This window comes from Mustela lutreola, chromosome 15 (genome assembly GCF_030435805.1).
Source record: "Mustela lutreola isolate mMusLut2 chromosome 15, mMusLut2.pri, whole genome shotgun sequence".
Lineage (NCBI taxonomy): Eukaryota > Metazoa > Chordata > Mammalia > Carnivora > Mustelidae > Mustela > Mustela lutreola.
In genome coordinates this window covers 12879687-12896498 of record NC_081304.1, presented here as the reverse complement: position 1 = coordinate 12896498, position 16812 = coordinate 12879687, and the positions used below count along the sequence as shown (strand labels likewise).

Below are 16812 nucleotides of genomic sequence, written 5' to 3'. Positions count from 1 at the left end.
TCAGAGAAAAATGTTTCAGGCAGAGGGCACAGCAGGTGCAAAGGTCCTGTGGTTGGAAACATCACAGCTGGTTTGAGGAATTGAAGGAAAGCCAGAGAGTCAAGAGAATGTGGGGCTAGATGGGGGCAGATGATGCCAGGCAGGGGGAGAGTTTGCACAGGGCTCACAGCTGTGTTAGCGGGCTTGGTCTTTCTCAAGGGCAGTGGGAAGTCCTTGGAGTGTTTGATGTGGCAGCATAGGGCTTCCCTCTGCCCACAGGGAGGAGGCAGACCGGAGAGGCTGAGCGAAGCTGTGGACAGGAGGCTCCTGCTGGAGTCAGGGTGAGCCCTGGGCAGGGACTTGGACCCAAGAGGGTGGGTGTCACTGTGTGGTGCGTGGGGGAGGCGTAGGTGCAGAAAGATGGACGTGAGCAGGTCTTGCTGAAGCTGGGATCCTACGGCTGAAGTGCCTATTCCAGGCCTGACCCTGCGTTTCCTACAATGTATCCTAGCCACAGGCCTGCCCCTCTGGGAGCTCCCACTCAACACCCACACGAGGGGGTGCTGCCCAAAGTTTTGGGGCAGGGACAAGTAGGTAGGACCCAGGCTTGAATTCCTCCATGTGTTAGACACGGACCCACCTTCCTTCAACAGACGCTCAGCGCGCAGCTGCCCGGGGCCAGGTGTGGAGCTCCCGGGCCACCGTCGAGCCTTCTGGGGCTATCCCCGGAGCTCATCATACTCCAGGGACCTTCTTGCCGCCCCCAGAACCGCCCGGGGGCGGGGGAGGTGGCTGGGCCACTGCCAGGGAGCACAGTTGTCCCCGTGGGGGCCCCAAGCTGAGCCCTGGCAGCGCTCCCCCATCTCCCTCCTCCACAGCTCAGCTGCTCCTCGCCCTGAATACTGGGTTCCCGTTTACAGAGCAGCGCCCCTCCAGGCCTGCTGGGTGGGAGGTGCCCACACGTCTGCAGGCAGCTCTGGCCCCGGACTCCGAGGTTGGCTCCATACTTGCTTCCGACCAGAATCCCCTAATCAGCGGATTCATGGCCCCTTTCTCAAAAAGGACTAAAAGAGAGAAAGCCCTCAAGGCCATTCTCCTGCCCTTGGACCACCCCAGGCTCAGTCTCAGCAAAACCCAGGGCTGTGGCCTCCCTCCCACAGCTCCCACTTCCTTCATGGGACACTCTAACGCTTCCCTGGGACTCAGTCCTCCCCACTGTGGCCCACTGGGGCAGGTGCCATCCTCATTTCCTTATACAGATGGGGAAACTGAGGCATGGAGAGGTCCACTTCACTCGCCCTGCTCGAAGGGAGATGCCAGGCAGCGTGGCTGCAGACGTCGGCCCGAGTGGCCACTGAGGCTGCCCCTCTAGAGTCGGATGCAAAAGGGGGAGAGGCGGGGGTGCAGGGTCAGCAGATGCGAATGGGGCTTGACACGCGGAGGCGGCCAGGATCTAGGCACGGGGAGAAGGTTGTAAGGGCAGGAACCACGTCAAGCTGAATGAGCCTCCGAGCTGACTTGCTGACCGGCTGCCCGCCCAGCCGGAGACTCCCTGGTGTCCCAAGTACCAGGTGCGGGGAGTGGGGTGAGGCGGGGTGAGGGGTGATCCTCTAGGACAGGTTCTGCAGTCCTGCCAGGTCCCCCTGCTGCCCACTCAGGCCGTCCCCTAGGCTCCTTGGGGCTGGGGGTTCTGACCTCCTCGATCCTGTGGGGCCGCTGGGGTCACCCCGCACGGGTACCTCACGGTGGGCTGCTCGGACCCCGTGGGTCACCGGCTGTTGCTGAGGACGCCGCGCATCGCATGGAGACCCAGGGGGCGTTGCGGTCAAGGGAATGCGAGACAACCAGATGCACGGGCGCTAAGGTAGCCCCCCCGGGGGAAGCCGAGGACATCCTCTCTGCCCCCCGCCATCCTGCGAGGCCATGTGAGCACGAGGCAGGAGCTGCACGGATGTGTACAAGTGACCAGCCCAGGGGCCAGCCACCGCACACTCACTGCCCCGAGGGCCCCTTATTCATCCTCAGTAATGGTCCCACCCGTGCTCCCACTGGCAGCCCAAAGCCGCTTAACTGTAGGAGGTCCAGGTGAGAGCAGGGGCAGGCCGGGGCGGGGACCGTAAACCCAGTGGACGGGAGCACTCAGGACCCCACTCGGTGGGCTGGGAGTGAGGTCTGGAGGAAAGAGAACCAGGACAAGCCAATGTGGATACACTGGGAAGGGACATGCAGGCAGCTGCGGGACAAAGCAAGCCATGAGCCAGCGGGGAGGGCAGCCCCCTAGAAGGTGGCGGGGAAGCGAGCAAAGGCGAACTTTGCCAAGGCTGACCCTCAGCTTTTAGATGTAGGGTTATGGTGGCTCTCTTTTTTTTTTCTCACTCTCTCTTTTTTTAAAGATCGATTTATTTTTCAGCTAACATCTTTTTTGTTTTGTTTTTAAAGTCAATTAATTCACATATAGCGTATTAGTTTCCGAGGTAGAGGTCAGTGATTCATCAGTTGCATATAACGCCCAGTGCTCCCTCCATCACGTGGCCTCCTTAATGCCCGTCAACCGGTTACCCCGTCCCCCTCCCACTTCCCCTCCAGCACTCCCCTAGTTTGTTTCCTGTGATTAAGAGTCTCTGATGGTTTGCCTCGCTCTCTGATTTTGCCTTATTTTTCCTTCCCTCCCCCTATGTTCATCTGTTTTGTTTCTTAAATTCCACATCTGAGTGAAATTTTGTTTATTTGTCTCTCTGACTTATTTCGCTCAACATAATACCCTCTGGTTTCATCCACGTTGTTGCAAATGGCAAGGTTTCATTCTTTTTCGTGGCTGCGTACTATTCCATTGTGAGTGTGTGTACACCAACACGCACACACACACCCCACCTCTTCTTTATCCATTCATTTGTTGATGGGACATCTGGGTTCTTTCCATATTTTGGCTATTGCGGATATTTATGTTAAAGCTGGGGAGAGAGCATGGAGAGGGGCAGAGGGAAAGGGCGAGAATCTCAAGCAGATTCCCTGCTGTGCACAGAGCCTGGTGTGGGGCTTGATCTCATGACCAGGAGATCATGACCTGAGCTGAGATCAAGAGCTCAATGTTCAACCAGCAGAGCCACCCGGGTGCCCCAGCTTTTATTCTCTTTTGAGGCTTAGAGTGTTGAGTGTTAGGACTCTGGATGTTTTGGGATATTCCCTACCTATTTCACATTCAAAAATTACTCCCCGTTTTTCACCTATAAATAAAGTAAATCCAGAATGAAGGCTGCCATCCCGAAGCTGGGTGCACAGCGTGGCCGACAGGATGGGCAACGCCCTTGTCAGTTGCTGTGTGTCCCCCACCATTTGGGAGTGAAGAGCGGAAACTCCCAGCAGGCAGGGGTGCCTCCGCCAGGTGTCCTGCTCCCTTCCCCAGCACATTCCTGGCACCTGTGTCCACCTCCCAGCCCCCAGCAGGCTGGGGTTGATCCGTGCCAAGGGCTGATCCGTAAACGAGGGAGTGATCTGCTGCTCCTTTATCCCAGAAACTGCTGGGGTCTCAAGTCAAAGCACAAAGCATTTTAAGAAAATCCCAGCATGAACTTAAACGGAGAGGCCTGCATGGACAGGAGAAGGCCCCGGGGTGGAATTCTGGCTGCACCTGGGCTGAACCATAACTGTGAAGCCACAAAGGGACCAGGCAAATGAGACCGAGGACGCTGAGGAATGGTCATTATATTTATTCGTACACACTTGCTTCCAAACTACAATGAATGTATCTAACAAAGCATATCATGCAAACAAAGATCAGAGGTTATACAAATTGAGGAAAGCGGCAGTAGTAACTTACACATCCATCTTGCCTGCTTTAAACCAGATGTTGCTGGACAGTTGAATGGCCTCTACATTTTGTCAGAAGGTGATTATACAGAAGGAAAAAACCTCAACCTCCGTCTCTTCATCTTCCTCCTCCATACAGATTTGGGGTCTTATATGATGTTTTCCAATGAATGATTTAAACATGACCTGTTCTTCTCTCTCTCTCTCTCTCTCTCTCTCTCTCTCTCACACACACACACACACACACTCACACTCCCTCTCTCTCTCTCTTTCATGGGGCAAAAGCAATGATTTCAAATGTCTCTGACCATCTATAAAGGATACTCTGAAAGACCCTGCTAGAAGGGATAGGAGGTGAATTTTCAGACCATTTACACTCAAAAGCGTAACTGCCTTCACGGATGATTTTGGATCGTTCACTAATCCCCTTAAGGATCCCATTCTTCCAGGAAGAATATCAACAAAAATCTATGAACAATCACAAGAATAAATACTCCTAAAGTTAAGCAGAGGAGACAAAGACACAGTTATTTAACCAGAAAATGCAAAGCCACCTTTTGTTTTATTTTAGAAAAAAAAAAAAAAAAGTTCCTATAAAGTAGACTGGAGAGTTTCTGAAAAGTAGGGTTCTGTCTACTCACGAAAGAGAGAATTCGGAGACAGAGGCCCTTGGGAGTGTTTGTTGCCGCCTCTTCTTTCTCGGGGATATTGAAGTATAAATGAATTGCCTAGTGGACAAAATCTTTCTAGGGCACCTCTGAATTTTCACTGAATGTGAGCCTTGCACACTTGTGGGGACTAGAGACAGAGCCGAGGATGCGCCCAGTCCCCAAACCAAAAGGTGGTCACGGACCCTCACAGAGCAGAGAAAGAGATTCCAGGGACCCCAGGAGAATGTTATCCTAGGGTTGCTTCTGGAAGGGGGCAATAAAACCATCATTCCTATGGTCCAACGGTTTCCAGACCTTAGGTGGCTATCCTCAGTGTGCATCAAAAATATGGAGGGCATCAGTCTGCCAACACATTCCATCTGAATTTCCAGCTGTCCTGATCTGGACATCATATGCCACTGGCATGGGAAAATCCTGCAGTGGGAGTACAGGTCAGGGGTGCTCTAGCTGACCCCAGCTGAGTCCTCCTCCGGGCCCCATAGGATTGGAATCTTATCAAATTGTCAGTAGTTTTGTTTTAAAAACTCATTTTAAAAGAAGAATTGAGTTATTAAAGTTCTCTATAAAAAAGTACAAATAGCCCAGTATACTGTTGTTCTATTAGAATTAACTAATTTCTTCCTTAAGTTTTAAAAAAAAGTCTTTGGAACTTGTGGGCCTTAATGTAGGGTCCTTGTAAGGCTGTTTGATGACTGATCTGACCTCTACAATTATCACCTGACTCCTGATCACAGATCAGAGGCATGGGGTCCTAGTCACACGTGATTTTAACCCTCCCAAAGAGTCCCTGACATTAAATAATTAACAGGATTGTGGCTGACACCATTTCTAGATGCCTTCACTCACTGTAGCTCAGGTAACCTTTCCCAAGTTTCTGCATCTTCCTTAGCAGAAATATAAAATACACAGCATTCCCTAGATGTTGTCTCATCGGCCTCAATGAGAAATGACAGACATGTTTACAGTCTGGTGTATTCCATGAGATGTAATCCAAACAACTCAAGGAAAAGGTTTCCAAAAATAGTTTCCCACCTGTCACATTAGCGTGTGGTCACTAAGAACCAGAGTGCCCTTTCCTGTCACTGGTACTAACCGTCCTGGCCCCGTTGCTCCTGTAACTCTTAACGACTGACCATCACCATCATTCTTTGGTCCCCGGCCGCCTCCTTCCTGCTGATGACTAGTGTGCTAGTCACGGGGGTGTGGGGGGATCAGGCACTCCCGCCCCGATGGGCTTAAAGAGACAGGAAATGGTGTGATATGCACACACAAGAAACAGGTGACTTCGTAAAGTGAGAAAGTGACTGTCAGTTGGTGTTGCCTTTCAGAGGCATTTAATAATACCAGACTCTCACTTTCCCTCCCTCTTCAATCCTGAGAACATGAGTCCCAGCAAAAAGTGAGATTTCTCCCGCTAAGGGCAATCAGGTGGGGACAGGAGTGTTCCTTCGTTTTGCCCCTTCTCCCTCCATCCCCTGTCCTTCTAGGCAGGATGCTGCGGCGGAAGCCAGGTGGGGACCTCCTGTCTCCCAGGGTGAGCTGAATGGTGTGGCCCTGCCCAGAGCCACCTCGAGGCAGCCACTTCGAGGCACAGCAGCTTCCTGTGGCTGCTGTGGACGCGACCGGCATTCAGGGGATGCTTTCTGAGTACCAGACTGTGTCCCTGGCAACGAACCTGTGCTCGGGGACCAGCAGGAGGTAGCTATCGAATGCACCAACAACCCACAACACAAAGCCACTGGAAATGGCAGCAGCTTTCTTCCCGAGGTGGCCTCTCCTTGCACAGCCTCCTGGCCCCTCCTCTCACAAGCATCGTTCGGATACACTCAGTCCCCGCTCTTCTCTTCTCTAAATGCCATACGGACCTCAGCCTCCACTGACCTCCCACCTCTCTGCACGTCAGCGGTGGCTCTCTGGGTCCACACCTCGCTCTGCTGAGGACAGCAGCTCAGACAGACGCCCCACCGTCCTTGGCTGGTTGTGTCAACTGTGGTCTTTCATCACCCGGCAACTGGCCCCATCAGGTCAAGTTTCTGAAGCGCCCTAATGCTCCAATTTTCTGCCAGAATTCCTGATAAGAGAGCCTGACACATCTCCTAAGACCAGACGGACGGGGATTCTGCCTTTGCTGGCACCAGCTCACGGGGATCAAAGAGAAACAGAGGGGCTGGAGAGCAGCCATCATCATCTTTTGAATGAATGAACTGTCTTTAGGGAGCCTCCCATTCACCTCCGAGGGCTACACCCGGCCGCACACTCCAGAAACTTCCATCGAAACCAAGCATCCAGCGTCTTTAGACAAGGTGCCAAGAGGCAGGGGTTGCTGGCCCACTGGCCTGCAGCCTCAGAGCCCAGGTCTGCTCTGAGTCAGACACCGTCCAAGGGAAAAGAAGGCAAGGCGACACGAATGGCCCCTCAGAGTCACGGGCCGAGAGGTCTGGCGGGGAAGCCGACTGTGCTAGGTTCTGCCCAGGGTCCTGGACCTCCACAGGTCCCACGATACAGGCAACGCTCGGGGCCTGAACTCCAAGAGCTCAAGGGCTCTCCTCATTCCAGCTGCCAGCTTCCCTGCGTTTCCACACGAGGCCGCCACATTGGACGACACCATAGAACCACAGAGATCGCTGCTTTTATAAGCTGGTCTAAGGCTGGTCGCGGTCACCCACACGGTTCCTTCTTTCAGAAATCACGGTCTGGGGCTGCTCAGACCCTTAACACATTAGCCTTTACCTGGATTCGGTACCAAGCCATGCAGCAGTCAGGGCACATCACGGTGACCCATCGGTAGGCCCTGAGGTTTACGGTCTCCCCCGAAGTTTGACCTCAAGCCTCCTGTTCCCACGCGGGGCGCGGGGGTGGGGCAGCCAGGTTTTCTTTTAAAACTCTGCCACACATTCTGAAAGAACAGAAGCCAGCTGAGATGCTGAATACATTTCCTGGAGAATTATGAATAATTTGGAAACATTTTGGCTGGGTGAGGGAAAGCCTGAGACTGTTGTGGGCTCAGAAACAAGCAGGTGGCCTGGGGCTCGGGAGCCAGCGCCCCCGAACCCCTCATGTGTTCCTTTCTGAAACCTTCCTCGCTGCCTGGGGCAGGGTGACCGGCTGTTTTGCTTCTAAGGCTCATTCTATACACTGGCCCCTTTTCTACCCAACCGATGGAGGTGTGCCTGGCGAGGCAGTGTCCCCCAGATGTGCACTGGCCAGCAGGACTGCAGCTCTGGGTACGCTGGGGCCCTTTTTGGGTTCTGACGTCTACAGCCCATAAAAGAGGGCAGAGGAAGTGGCTCCTTCCGGGGCTGACACACTGTCTACCCCACCTCTTCCTCCAATCAAGGGTTCCCAGGACAGACCAGGCCCGTCAATCTCAAAGACCGTCCCGTGGTCGTGTGTCACATGAATTTTAGGCAAACAGCCAGAGAGTAGAAATGAGGAGGTGCGAGCTGGGAGACGCGTTTGGGGGTCAACGGGAAAGAGAGCAGCGCCGTAAGACCTGGTCACTGCTTCCGTGTTGGATGCTCTTGCTGTCGCAGGAGGCCGGCTTCTCCGAGGGCCTTGCGTTAGCACGGTGTCTCACTGCAGAGGTGCTCATCACAAGACTGGGAAGCCTGGTTCTAGCAACAGGTGGAAGAAAAATCTGCAGCTTCTGAAGAATCTGCGGATAGTGCCGGGGGTGGCTGGGCCCAGGGGGACTGTTGGGACTGGACAGTCGTCTCGTGAAGCGTGTGTGCGCGGGAGCAAAGGGCAGATCGTTCCGGGGGCAGCAGGATGGACAGCGCGCTTCCGGTGTGTCCGCACATGCACGCAGCAGGAAGGCCGTCTTCCTGGCCCTCCAACCCCGAGTCACTAACAGTAACAGGGCTGGAAAGGAAAAACCAAACGCAGTCCAGCCGGGGACTGTGACAACAACATCACGCCTACACAGACGTACTAGGTAGACTGGAGTCAAACGCTTCCTGATGTCCCCAAGAGGAAGAGTGGCATAGGAGTGGAAAATGGCGCTGGGGAGCGAGGAGCGAATGTCATCTCGGAAATAATCCCCGAAAACAAAAACTTTTGTTTGCAGGTAGAATCAAATATTTATATATATATTTATATATATATATATATATGTATGTATATAAGCCTAATTGATCATGTAAAATAGCCATTCATTTCAAAATTAGATCTACGATAAAAAATTAATATATCCGATACAGGGCCAGTGTGTGGGGTACGCGAGGAGTGGGGGCGGGCGGAGGGGAAGCACGCGTAGCTAGGAATTAAGCGAAAACTTAATCATAAAAGCAGATTGGAAACAAGAGCCTTCACAAATATAGCACAATTGTGTCTTATAAAATTATTATAATACTCTCTTTATACTTGGTACGATTATATCAATAATATAGATTCACTTGTTATTAAGGTTTCTTAGAAACATGCAAAATTCATTGCATGATGCATCTGCAAAACATATTAAAATCCTTCTAGCAATAAGACATCTTCGAGCTGATATGCACCCAGGTTTTCCTGACTCTACAGCTTCAGGTGTGTCATTCAACATGAACCGGACGTAGGGGACCAAACTGTATTGGTTTTCATCCCTTAGCGGAGGTCAAGGGCTGGGGATGGTAGGAAGATTGATCCATGGAGACTCATGCTCTAGTCGACGCTCTGTTAAGTTACTGTACACCGTACTCGCGTGGACGACACCGCAGCCTAGTAAATAAATAAGTACAAAAGGGGTGGGGGGGGCGTCCGTATCAGCTTCTGAGGACGTAGGTAGCAAAATACTGGTTGAGGGGTGGGGGTTGGCTAACAACTCTCGCGATAGTGGTATGATTGCTGATGGCACCCTGGATCGCAGAGTAATCTCCCAGAGGTTAAAATGAACACACACACACACACACACACACACACACAGACACACTGGTTTGTCCTTGATCTGAAATGATTTCACATGCTCTTTTAGCAAAGTCTTTAGAAGATTTGGCCTCTTAAAAAGAAATGCAAGTATCAAGATAATTTATCAACCAAACAGGGGAGCTGAAAGGTTCACCCGACGCTCATCTGAGGTTCGTTCTCTCTCCTTCTGAAGACCAGTAATCACTGGACCGTGACTGGGTGAAGACTGTCCACCCCTGGTAACACTGAGCTTGCGAATGACTCATGGGCGGGGGCATGATTCATCTCGGCCTCTCGAATTCTAGGGACTGTTTCCACTGAGGCAGAGAAAAGAAGCAGCGGGTATTTCAAAGCCTCCCCCACCCCCACCCCCAATCCCACCTGGCTCACATTCTGGGCTCCCCCGTTCTTTCGTTCCAAAGACGTCTCAGGTGGAGAGTCACTGGCCCCGGGACAGGTTCATTTTAACATCTCTGGTTGGGGGGACCCCAAGGGTGGAAATCGACAGAGGGGCAAGGAAAAATATATCAAATCGTACCAAAAAAAGGCGGGGGGAGAGCTTGTTTGCTTTCTAGGAAGGGTTAACCTACAGCCAGACAGGACTTCGACGTAAGTAAACTAGACACTGTACATTATACCATCTTCCACTAAGATAATATTCTTGGTTGTAAGAGAGAAACCCTGAACAGTTACTCACATTTGGACTAATAACCCTAAAATTTTCAGGCGCCCTCCCCTCAATCTGGAACAAGAGAAAAGGCCATGGCCTTAAAATTTTAGGGTTAAGGATTCATTTCCCACCGTCGGGGGGCCTGGGGGCCGGGGAGGCGTTGGTTCTCGGCGGCGGGTTTCATACTGCGCTCTGTAAGATGGGGTGCACAAACTGAGGGTTGACATACGAGAACCCCTCGAAATCAGACTGGTCTATGTTCGCAATGACCAGCTGATCGGGCGGGGTCAAGACAGGCTGGCCTCGCGTGAAGAACTTGTCGAAGTTTTCTGCGCCTTTGCCACACTGCGGAGAAGAGAGAAAACGTAGGACAGGTCAGTCATTATTGCAAAGCACAGGGGGTGGCTCTCTGAGAGGCCTCTGCAGGGACAAGCGTGGCCCGGGGGGCGTTGGGACTGGACGAGGCAGGAAGAATTCTGGAGAACCTGCACACCTACTGGGTTCCAAAGCCAGCCACAGCAAACAATCACGCAGAGTCACTGGGCTGTAAACCTTCGATTACCCTTGGAACCGAACCCCTCCAGGGAAAGGCACTGCTGATAGTAAAGGCAGCAGCAGCAAGGACACGGCTCGTTTTATTTCACTTCCACTTCAGAGAGCAGAGCGGGCTGTGAGCGTGATGCCACACGCAAGGGGCCACGAGTCACAGTCCACGCTGAGAGGCCAGGATTTCGGGCGGGAATGCAGACAGCGACCTCTGAGCCAAGAGGCTGAGATTTCTGTCCCACACGTGGTTCTTTGCAACCACAATTGTATTAAAGTAAGAGCTGTGTTATTCATGCAACTGGAAAGTTCTAAAAACCCCAGTCCCCAGTCTTCAACCAGGACTGAGGCTGGGGTGGTAGCAAGGTTGGGACATTCGCCCTGGGGCCCAGCTGGGCTTCAGCGTATCTAGATCTATCGGGTCAACTGCAGGTTGATACGGAGTTTCTTCACAGGTGGTCTCGGGCCGGAGGGGTTTTGCTTGGGGGCCCTGAGCAGGGAGAGCACAGTCTCCTCTCTGTCTCGGCAATTCCTTTCCTCCAGGGTCCACTGGGGCACTCAACCCAGACAGGGCTGCAGGCAGCGCCTGCAAATCAGACCCCAAATCGGGGGAAGGGGTGTCTTCACTTTCTCAGCCGCTCAGGAGGGTTGTGGCACAGTGACATCCCCGGGACCCCAGATGACTCTGGGACACAGGCGATACCAATCACGGCATTGCCCATGTTGCAAATGACCACCCTCCTACCTGCTGGTACCACGGGGCGACAGGAATAATTTCTGAGTTAGAACAGTTTTACACTAACCAGGCATCCCTGCATCCTCAACAGAGGACAGCTCTAGTTACACTGTGAAGGGGGGAGCGGGGAGAGGGGGGGCATCCCACTCCCGCGAGTGTAGAGCGGCCAGAAGAGCCACGCCCCCTCCCTGGGCTGCCATGGAAGTTGAGGGCACAGTGTTTCGCGAGGACCCCAGCATGCGGTGAGAGCGCAAGGGTTGCTGTTATTTTTGTAAGGCCGGTTTAGTCTCACAGACCGAATTCCCACTTCTTCTTCTACATCTTCCCCATCTTCTAGAAGGTTTCCTTGAGAATCTAGCTTCCTTAGGCTTTGTCCACCCTGCTCCTGAGGCACGTTATGAGTTCAAGTGAGGTCTTTCACAATGGACGGTTTTCCTTTCGGAGGGTGTTTTCGTATTCACGAGTGACCACCCATTCCGAACCCGGGAGATTCCACACCAGGGGACTGTATGGGGCGATGGTGGCCTCCCCGTGGAGGCCGTGCTGTTGGGCTTGCTCATCCCGCAGGCCCTGCCCCCTGCACGAGAGACGGTGCTGTGCTAGAGGAGGATGCCTTTTGGGAACTTGGTTAATCGACACCCAGCACTGTAGGTGCTCCCAGCGGCCGGGACACGTGCTCCCTTAAAAAGAGATCATTCGCATTTCTTTTGCTAGTCACTAACCACGCAAAGATGCAAAGAAGGAACTTCTAGGAAAAGTGACAGGTGAAGTCTCAAAGGGGAAGAGGAAGGTAGCCAAGGTAAAACGTGTCTCCGGCCATCCGAGCTGGGATTTGCTGAACTGTTCGGGGAAAAGCGGCACAGGTATGACCCTTCCTTTGGGTACCATCGTTAGGGCATTCACAGGTCATCTTCTAATGGGAGGTTCCAAAAGCCATGGCTCAACTGCCAAATAATGCAACAAAAGACTAGAAGAAGAGTCCCCAAGGTCTAAAAAGACAACCACATATACATCAGCACCGAGAGGCCCGGGGATGGGGACGGATGCTCAAGGACGTGAGATTCTAGAACTGCTGTCCTGGGGATGGTTACTCCTAAGGGCTGCCACAGCTCGTGAAGTGAAGCGTGGTAACACACGGGGCAGAAACCCTCGCTGCTTCAGGCCTCGTGCTGTGTGGGCTGCCGGGCCACAGCTAAGGGGGCTTGCGGAGACCAGGCCAGTCCAATCCCAGCTCGGTGATCACACTGCACGGGAGGAGGACCGATGGTCTCAGAACACCCAGACACCTTTTCCTTTTCCTTTCCACTCTAACTTGCTCTGGAATGTTCCCTGGTCCTAAAGAGAGAGAAATCACACTCCAGCAAAGGAAAGCCTTGGTTAAAGCCCATTCACCGAGCTGCAGGGACAAGCTGAAGGCCAAGAATAAAAATGCAGCTTGAGCGAGTGGATCTCAGCGAGCCACGGGCAGGAAAGCCCTGGAAACGCTGCAGGTTGCATCCCAGGTTCAGATGAGACCCAAAACTCAGAAGGACCTCTTGTTCCAAGGGAGCTCCCGTCAGATGGATGCTGCTTTCCCCATCTCAAAGAGCAGAGATTTTAATCACAGGTTTGGTACTATGAGAAATAGCACTTATTTTTCCACCACGGAGGGTCTCTCTTAATGCGTTAAAAAATGAACCCTCCATAACTCAGTGAATTAGCTCAGAGATAAACAATCTTCTTTAGGCCAAACAAGAGAGGATCTTGATCTGATCATTTTTCAAGATGTTTATGAAGGAAACTGTGACTACCCTCCCATCTCCACCACCAATGACTAGAAAGGATAATGAAAATCAGTGCTTTTGCATCTTCAGGGAAAAAATAAAGCCTTCAACAAGCTGTTATATTTTAAACACAGAAGATTCCTCCTGCTGTCTATGGGCCAACCCTACTCTTAACCATCGTCTTCTGCGCAGCAAGACTCAGGCGCCATCTTGAATATGGGAGGGATGAAGAAGACACCCAGAGAATGAAGGGTTCAGGGGACATTGGGTGATACTTGAGAAAGACTGAGTGGGTGACAGTGGGGGTGAAGAATGAGGCTGGCCAGACTACAGACATCCTCTCAACCTTCCTCAGAGATGGTGCAAGAAGGTGATTACCATGGCCACTGGAAGGGCAGCCTCTCCACAGTGTGTGACAACAGGCAGGGTGGGGTTAGCCATGGCCTCAGAGCTCGAGGCCACCTGCCGCTGTACACAGGATTTGCTACTTGGGAGCAAAATCCCCTGGCAGGATGTTTATTTCCTTCACCTCCAAAGGCCACCCACACCTGTCCCCAGTGGAGGCTTCTGCCATCTGGGATGCAAAGCACCACACAACTGGTGTGGGACAAAGATGGAGGAGAGGAGGGCAGCCGGAGGCACCAAACGTGGCTGGGCCAGTGTGTGAGCCAGAGAGAAGGACCCACCAGAGGTCCAAAGCCCAGGGTACAGCTTTGGGAAACTCACCCCACTTCTTTGTAAAGATAAAAGGGGGATGTGAACGTCCACCTTCCAAGGCAATTGTGGAGATCAAAGGACTGAGAGTGTGTGCAATCCCTTCTCACCATCAGGCATGCTACAACTTAAGGCACAGCCCATAATCAGCATGTAAAGGGGATAGGGTTCATATGTGAGGGATGAAGGAACACCATTAATAATCTACCTGCCTTACTTAGCTCTGGATTCGGGACATATATGTCCTTTGTTGTTCTGACATTCCTACCTATTTGGTGAACTCATCAGTTAGTAAAATGAACCCAGGAGAAATCAGGCACAGTAAAGATGGGACAAAACATGGGAAAATGCTGACTGCAGGTGAACTTTGGGATCACAGCACTCCCCATCCACGGTCCTGGATGGTGCATGGTCCACTCAACACCTGGCGCACCCTGAGGGCCGTGGGGAGAGATCGCCTGCCACGCACAAGTCGGCTTCTCGTGATTCTTACCTGGGAGAGGCCACTGAGAACGCACAATACATGTGTTGGTCTCATTCCTGTCCTTTACCTTGGTGTCTCAGTCATGTAGATTATAACCCCATGGTCACTGGTATGGGAATTAGGGTGAGTATGAGTAGCTCGAAAACATTGCCATTGCAAAGCAAAACTGAACCAAACCCAGAGGAGCAGGCAGAGCGTGAAACCAAGCGAGAGGAAAGGCATGTTGCAAGAGGAAGAAAAAAGGAAACTTATTGAGGTGGGGAGTGTCTCTGGCTGTTGCCAGATGTAGCAGGGCCAGCTTCATCTTAGGGGATCCTGTGTTTCAGTCCCACTGTGTGGTGGTCCTAGTGCAGCATTAGTAGGAACCCTGCTGACATCTGTGCATGGCTTTCTGACTCGCGGTTGTGTGCGAACTTCATTTAGTTACATAACTGACAGCAGACATGAAAGGGAATATTCTGCTTTGAGCCTCCTAGGAGGTCATGTCCACACCAGGGGACCATCCAGTGAGGGGCCTGAGGCCCCAGGCAGCAGCCCTTTCTATGACCAGCATGCTCAGGGAACGGTCTTCCGTGCATGACCCAACACTAGCAGGAGCACACGCCTGGGGTTAAAAAGTGGGGTTAGTTTGCTCATTTAGTCACTCAAGGATCTGGAAACGTGCTCACCGAAGGCCTGGATGCCCACTGCAGCCAGTGCATTTTGGTACAGAAAGTCTGGAGAATAAGAACGGACAGAGGAGAGTATTTGGAACAAAGAGTCAGTGCCTGTGGTGGGAACTTGAGAATCAGAATGGCCGGTGTAAAGGACGCTACATACCCACATGCACTCACGTGTGAACATCTCCCAGATATATCACCGGGTGAAAGGTCCAAGGTGAACAACGGAACGTGTGGTACAACCTTGCTGTGGGTATGATCACACACGCTCACAGCTTTCCAGAAGCTTACGGAAGAGATAGTAATTAGTGGGACCTGCATTTGGGGCGGGGGAGATCGCGTCTTGTCATTTTGTATCCATCTTTCCTTGCTTACCTATCTCGCCACAGTGAGCTAATGTTTTAATAATGATTTCTTAAAAAGGGATTAGGACCTCCTTCACCTCCTGCCAACACCACCTGTAGTGATAGACCAGAGGTTTTCGTTTCTCAGACAAAATTAAACAGTGCTCAGTGATCTGTTGCCTCGGAGCACGGGTCAGGAATCCGTGAGTCATCCTTGTGCAGGGGCCAGGCTAAATCTTCTCTGGAGCGTTCCAATTTCAGCACACGTGCTACCCAGGCGAGCACTAGAATGCACCTCCAGAATGGCCAGTGCTGGACCAGGGTGAGCCGGTTCTTTCGATGGGTTTGTTCACAGACTCAGGCTTTCAGCCACACATTAGCTGAGCAGATTCTTGTAGGTGTCAGAGCCACGTATCTGTGAGCGGATAGTCCTGGCTCATCCCGGCCGTATTCTGTGGAACAGGAATGTGAATTCCACTCGGCCTGGCTTTATGCCAACGGCCAGCTTGGGAGGATTCAAGGCTCCTTTCCCAAAACAGGCTGTGGGGATGACCATCGTGTTGGATACTGTCACTTCAGACAATGGGAGGCTGTCCGTTCACACACCATGAGGCACACGGGCTGTGCGATGAACCCCATCCCTCACCACCGAAGCTCCCCGAGTCTGGTGACAGAGCTACTTACTTATCTGGATTGTTATTTTAAACATCTCATGTCTTCCCATTTCTCTTTCAAGCAGAAGAGCACTTGGGGGTGCCTGGGTGGCTCAGTCAACTAAGACTCTGCCTTTAGCTCCAGTCATGATCCTAAGGTCCTGGGATCAAGTCCTGTGTCAGGCTCCCTGCTCAGTGGGGAGCCTGCTTCTCCCTCTCCCTCTGTCCCCACCCCCCCCCCTTGCTCGTGCACATGTGCTCTCTCGTAAATTAATTAACAAAATCTTAAAAAAAAAAAAAAGAGCACTGGGGAGGGTAGTTATCAAAGAATAGGCAGACTCCTTGCCTCTCATCAGCCCAACGGAAGCTGGCTTAGGCTGATCTAAAGGCACAAATCACACCGAGGGCACCATGAGGCGGCAGGCTCTGGTCTCCAGAGGCTGGTTAGGGTTCACGTATTGGTGGAGCTCCCAGAGTCTTGAGAATCTCTCACTTTTCCAGGGCATCACAGTTCCTGGTGCCACTGAACGGCAGGAGAATGAACCTATCTACTATCCAGGAGGACGACTGCATGCAGCCCAAGGCTGCCCATGGCATAGCGCGCTCAGACCAGCGCTCCGGGTCCCTCCTCCTTCTACTGGGATGGTCACCACTCTGCAGAATGACCTTTCCCGAGGGATCCTTCAGAAGAGCGGTGGCCTTGGTTTGAGGCAAGACGCATGGAACATGTAGGTGTAAGGAGGCATCACATTTGCAACTTACTCTCAAATGGTCCAAAAAAGAAAAAACCCAAACAAACCCGCCCGTGTGTGTGTCTGCACACACGCACACTCAGTGACGTAGAGAAAGAATGATAAAGCAAATGTGCTAAAATGTTAACATTTAGGGAGTCTGGGTGAAGCCAA

General features: G+C 52.2%; 1 protein-coding gene and 1 non-coding gene across 2 annotated transcripts in view; both read right to left on the bottom strand.

Annotated features, from left to right (window-relative positions):
* Positions 1 to 3671: 3671 nt before the first annotated feature.
* The window catches only part of PRKCA (protein kinase C alpha), a 393909-nt gene continuing 380768 nt past the window's right edge, over positions 3672 to 16812 (bottom strand). The window contains exon 17 of the mRNA XM_059148178.1: positions 3672 to 10356. Within this exon, the coding sequence (XP_059004161.1) occupies positions 10192 to 10356 (165 nt within the window). The 3' untranslated portion in view covers positions 3672 to 10191. The remainder of the gene's footprint in view (positions 10357 to 16812) is intronic.
* On the bottom strand, positions 15432 to 15539 carry LOC131817202 (U6 spliceosomal RNA). The gene has a single exon (XR_009348390.1). It is a non-coding gene; the product is annotated as a U6 spliceosomal RNA (small nuclear RNA).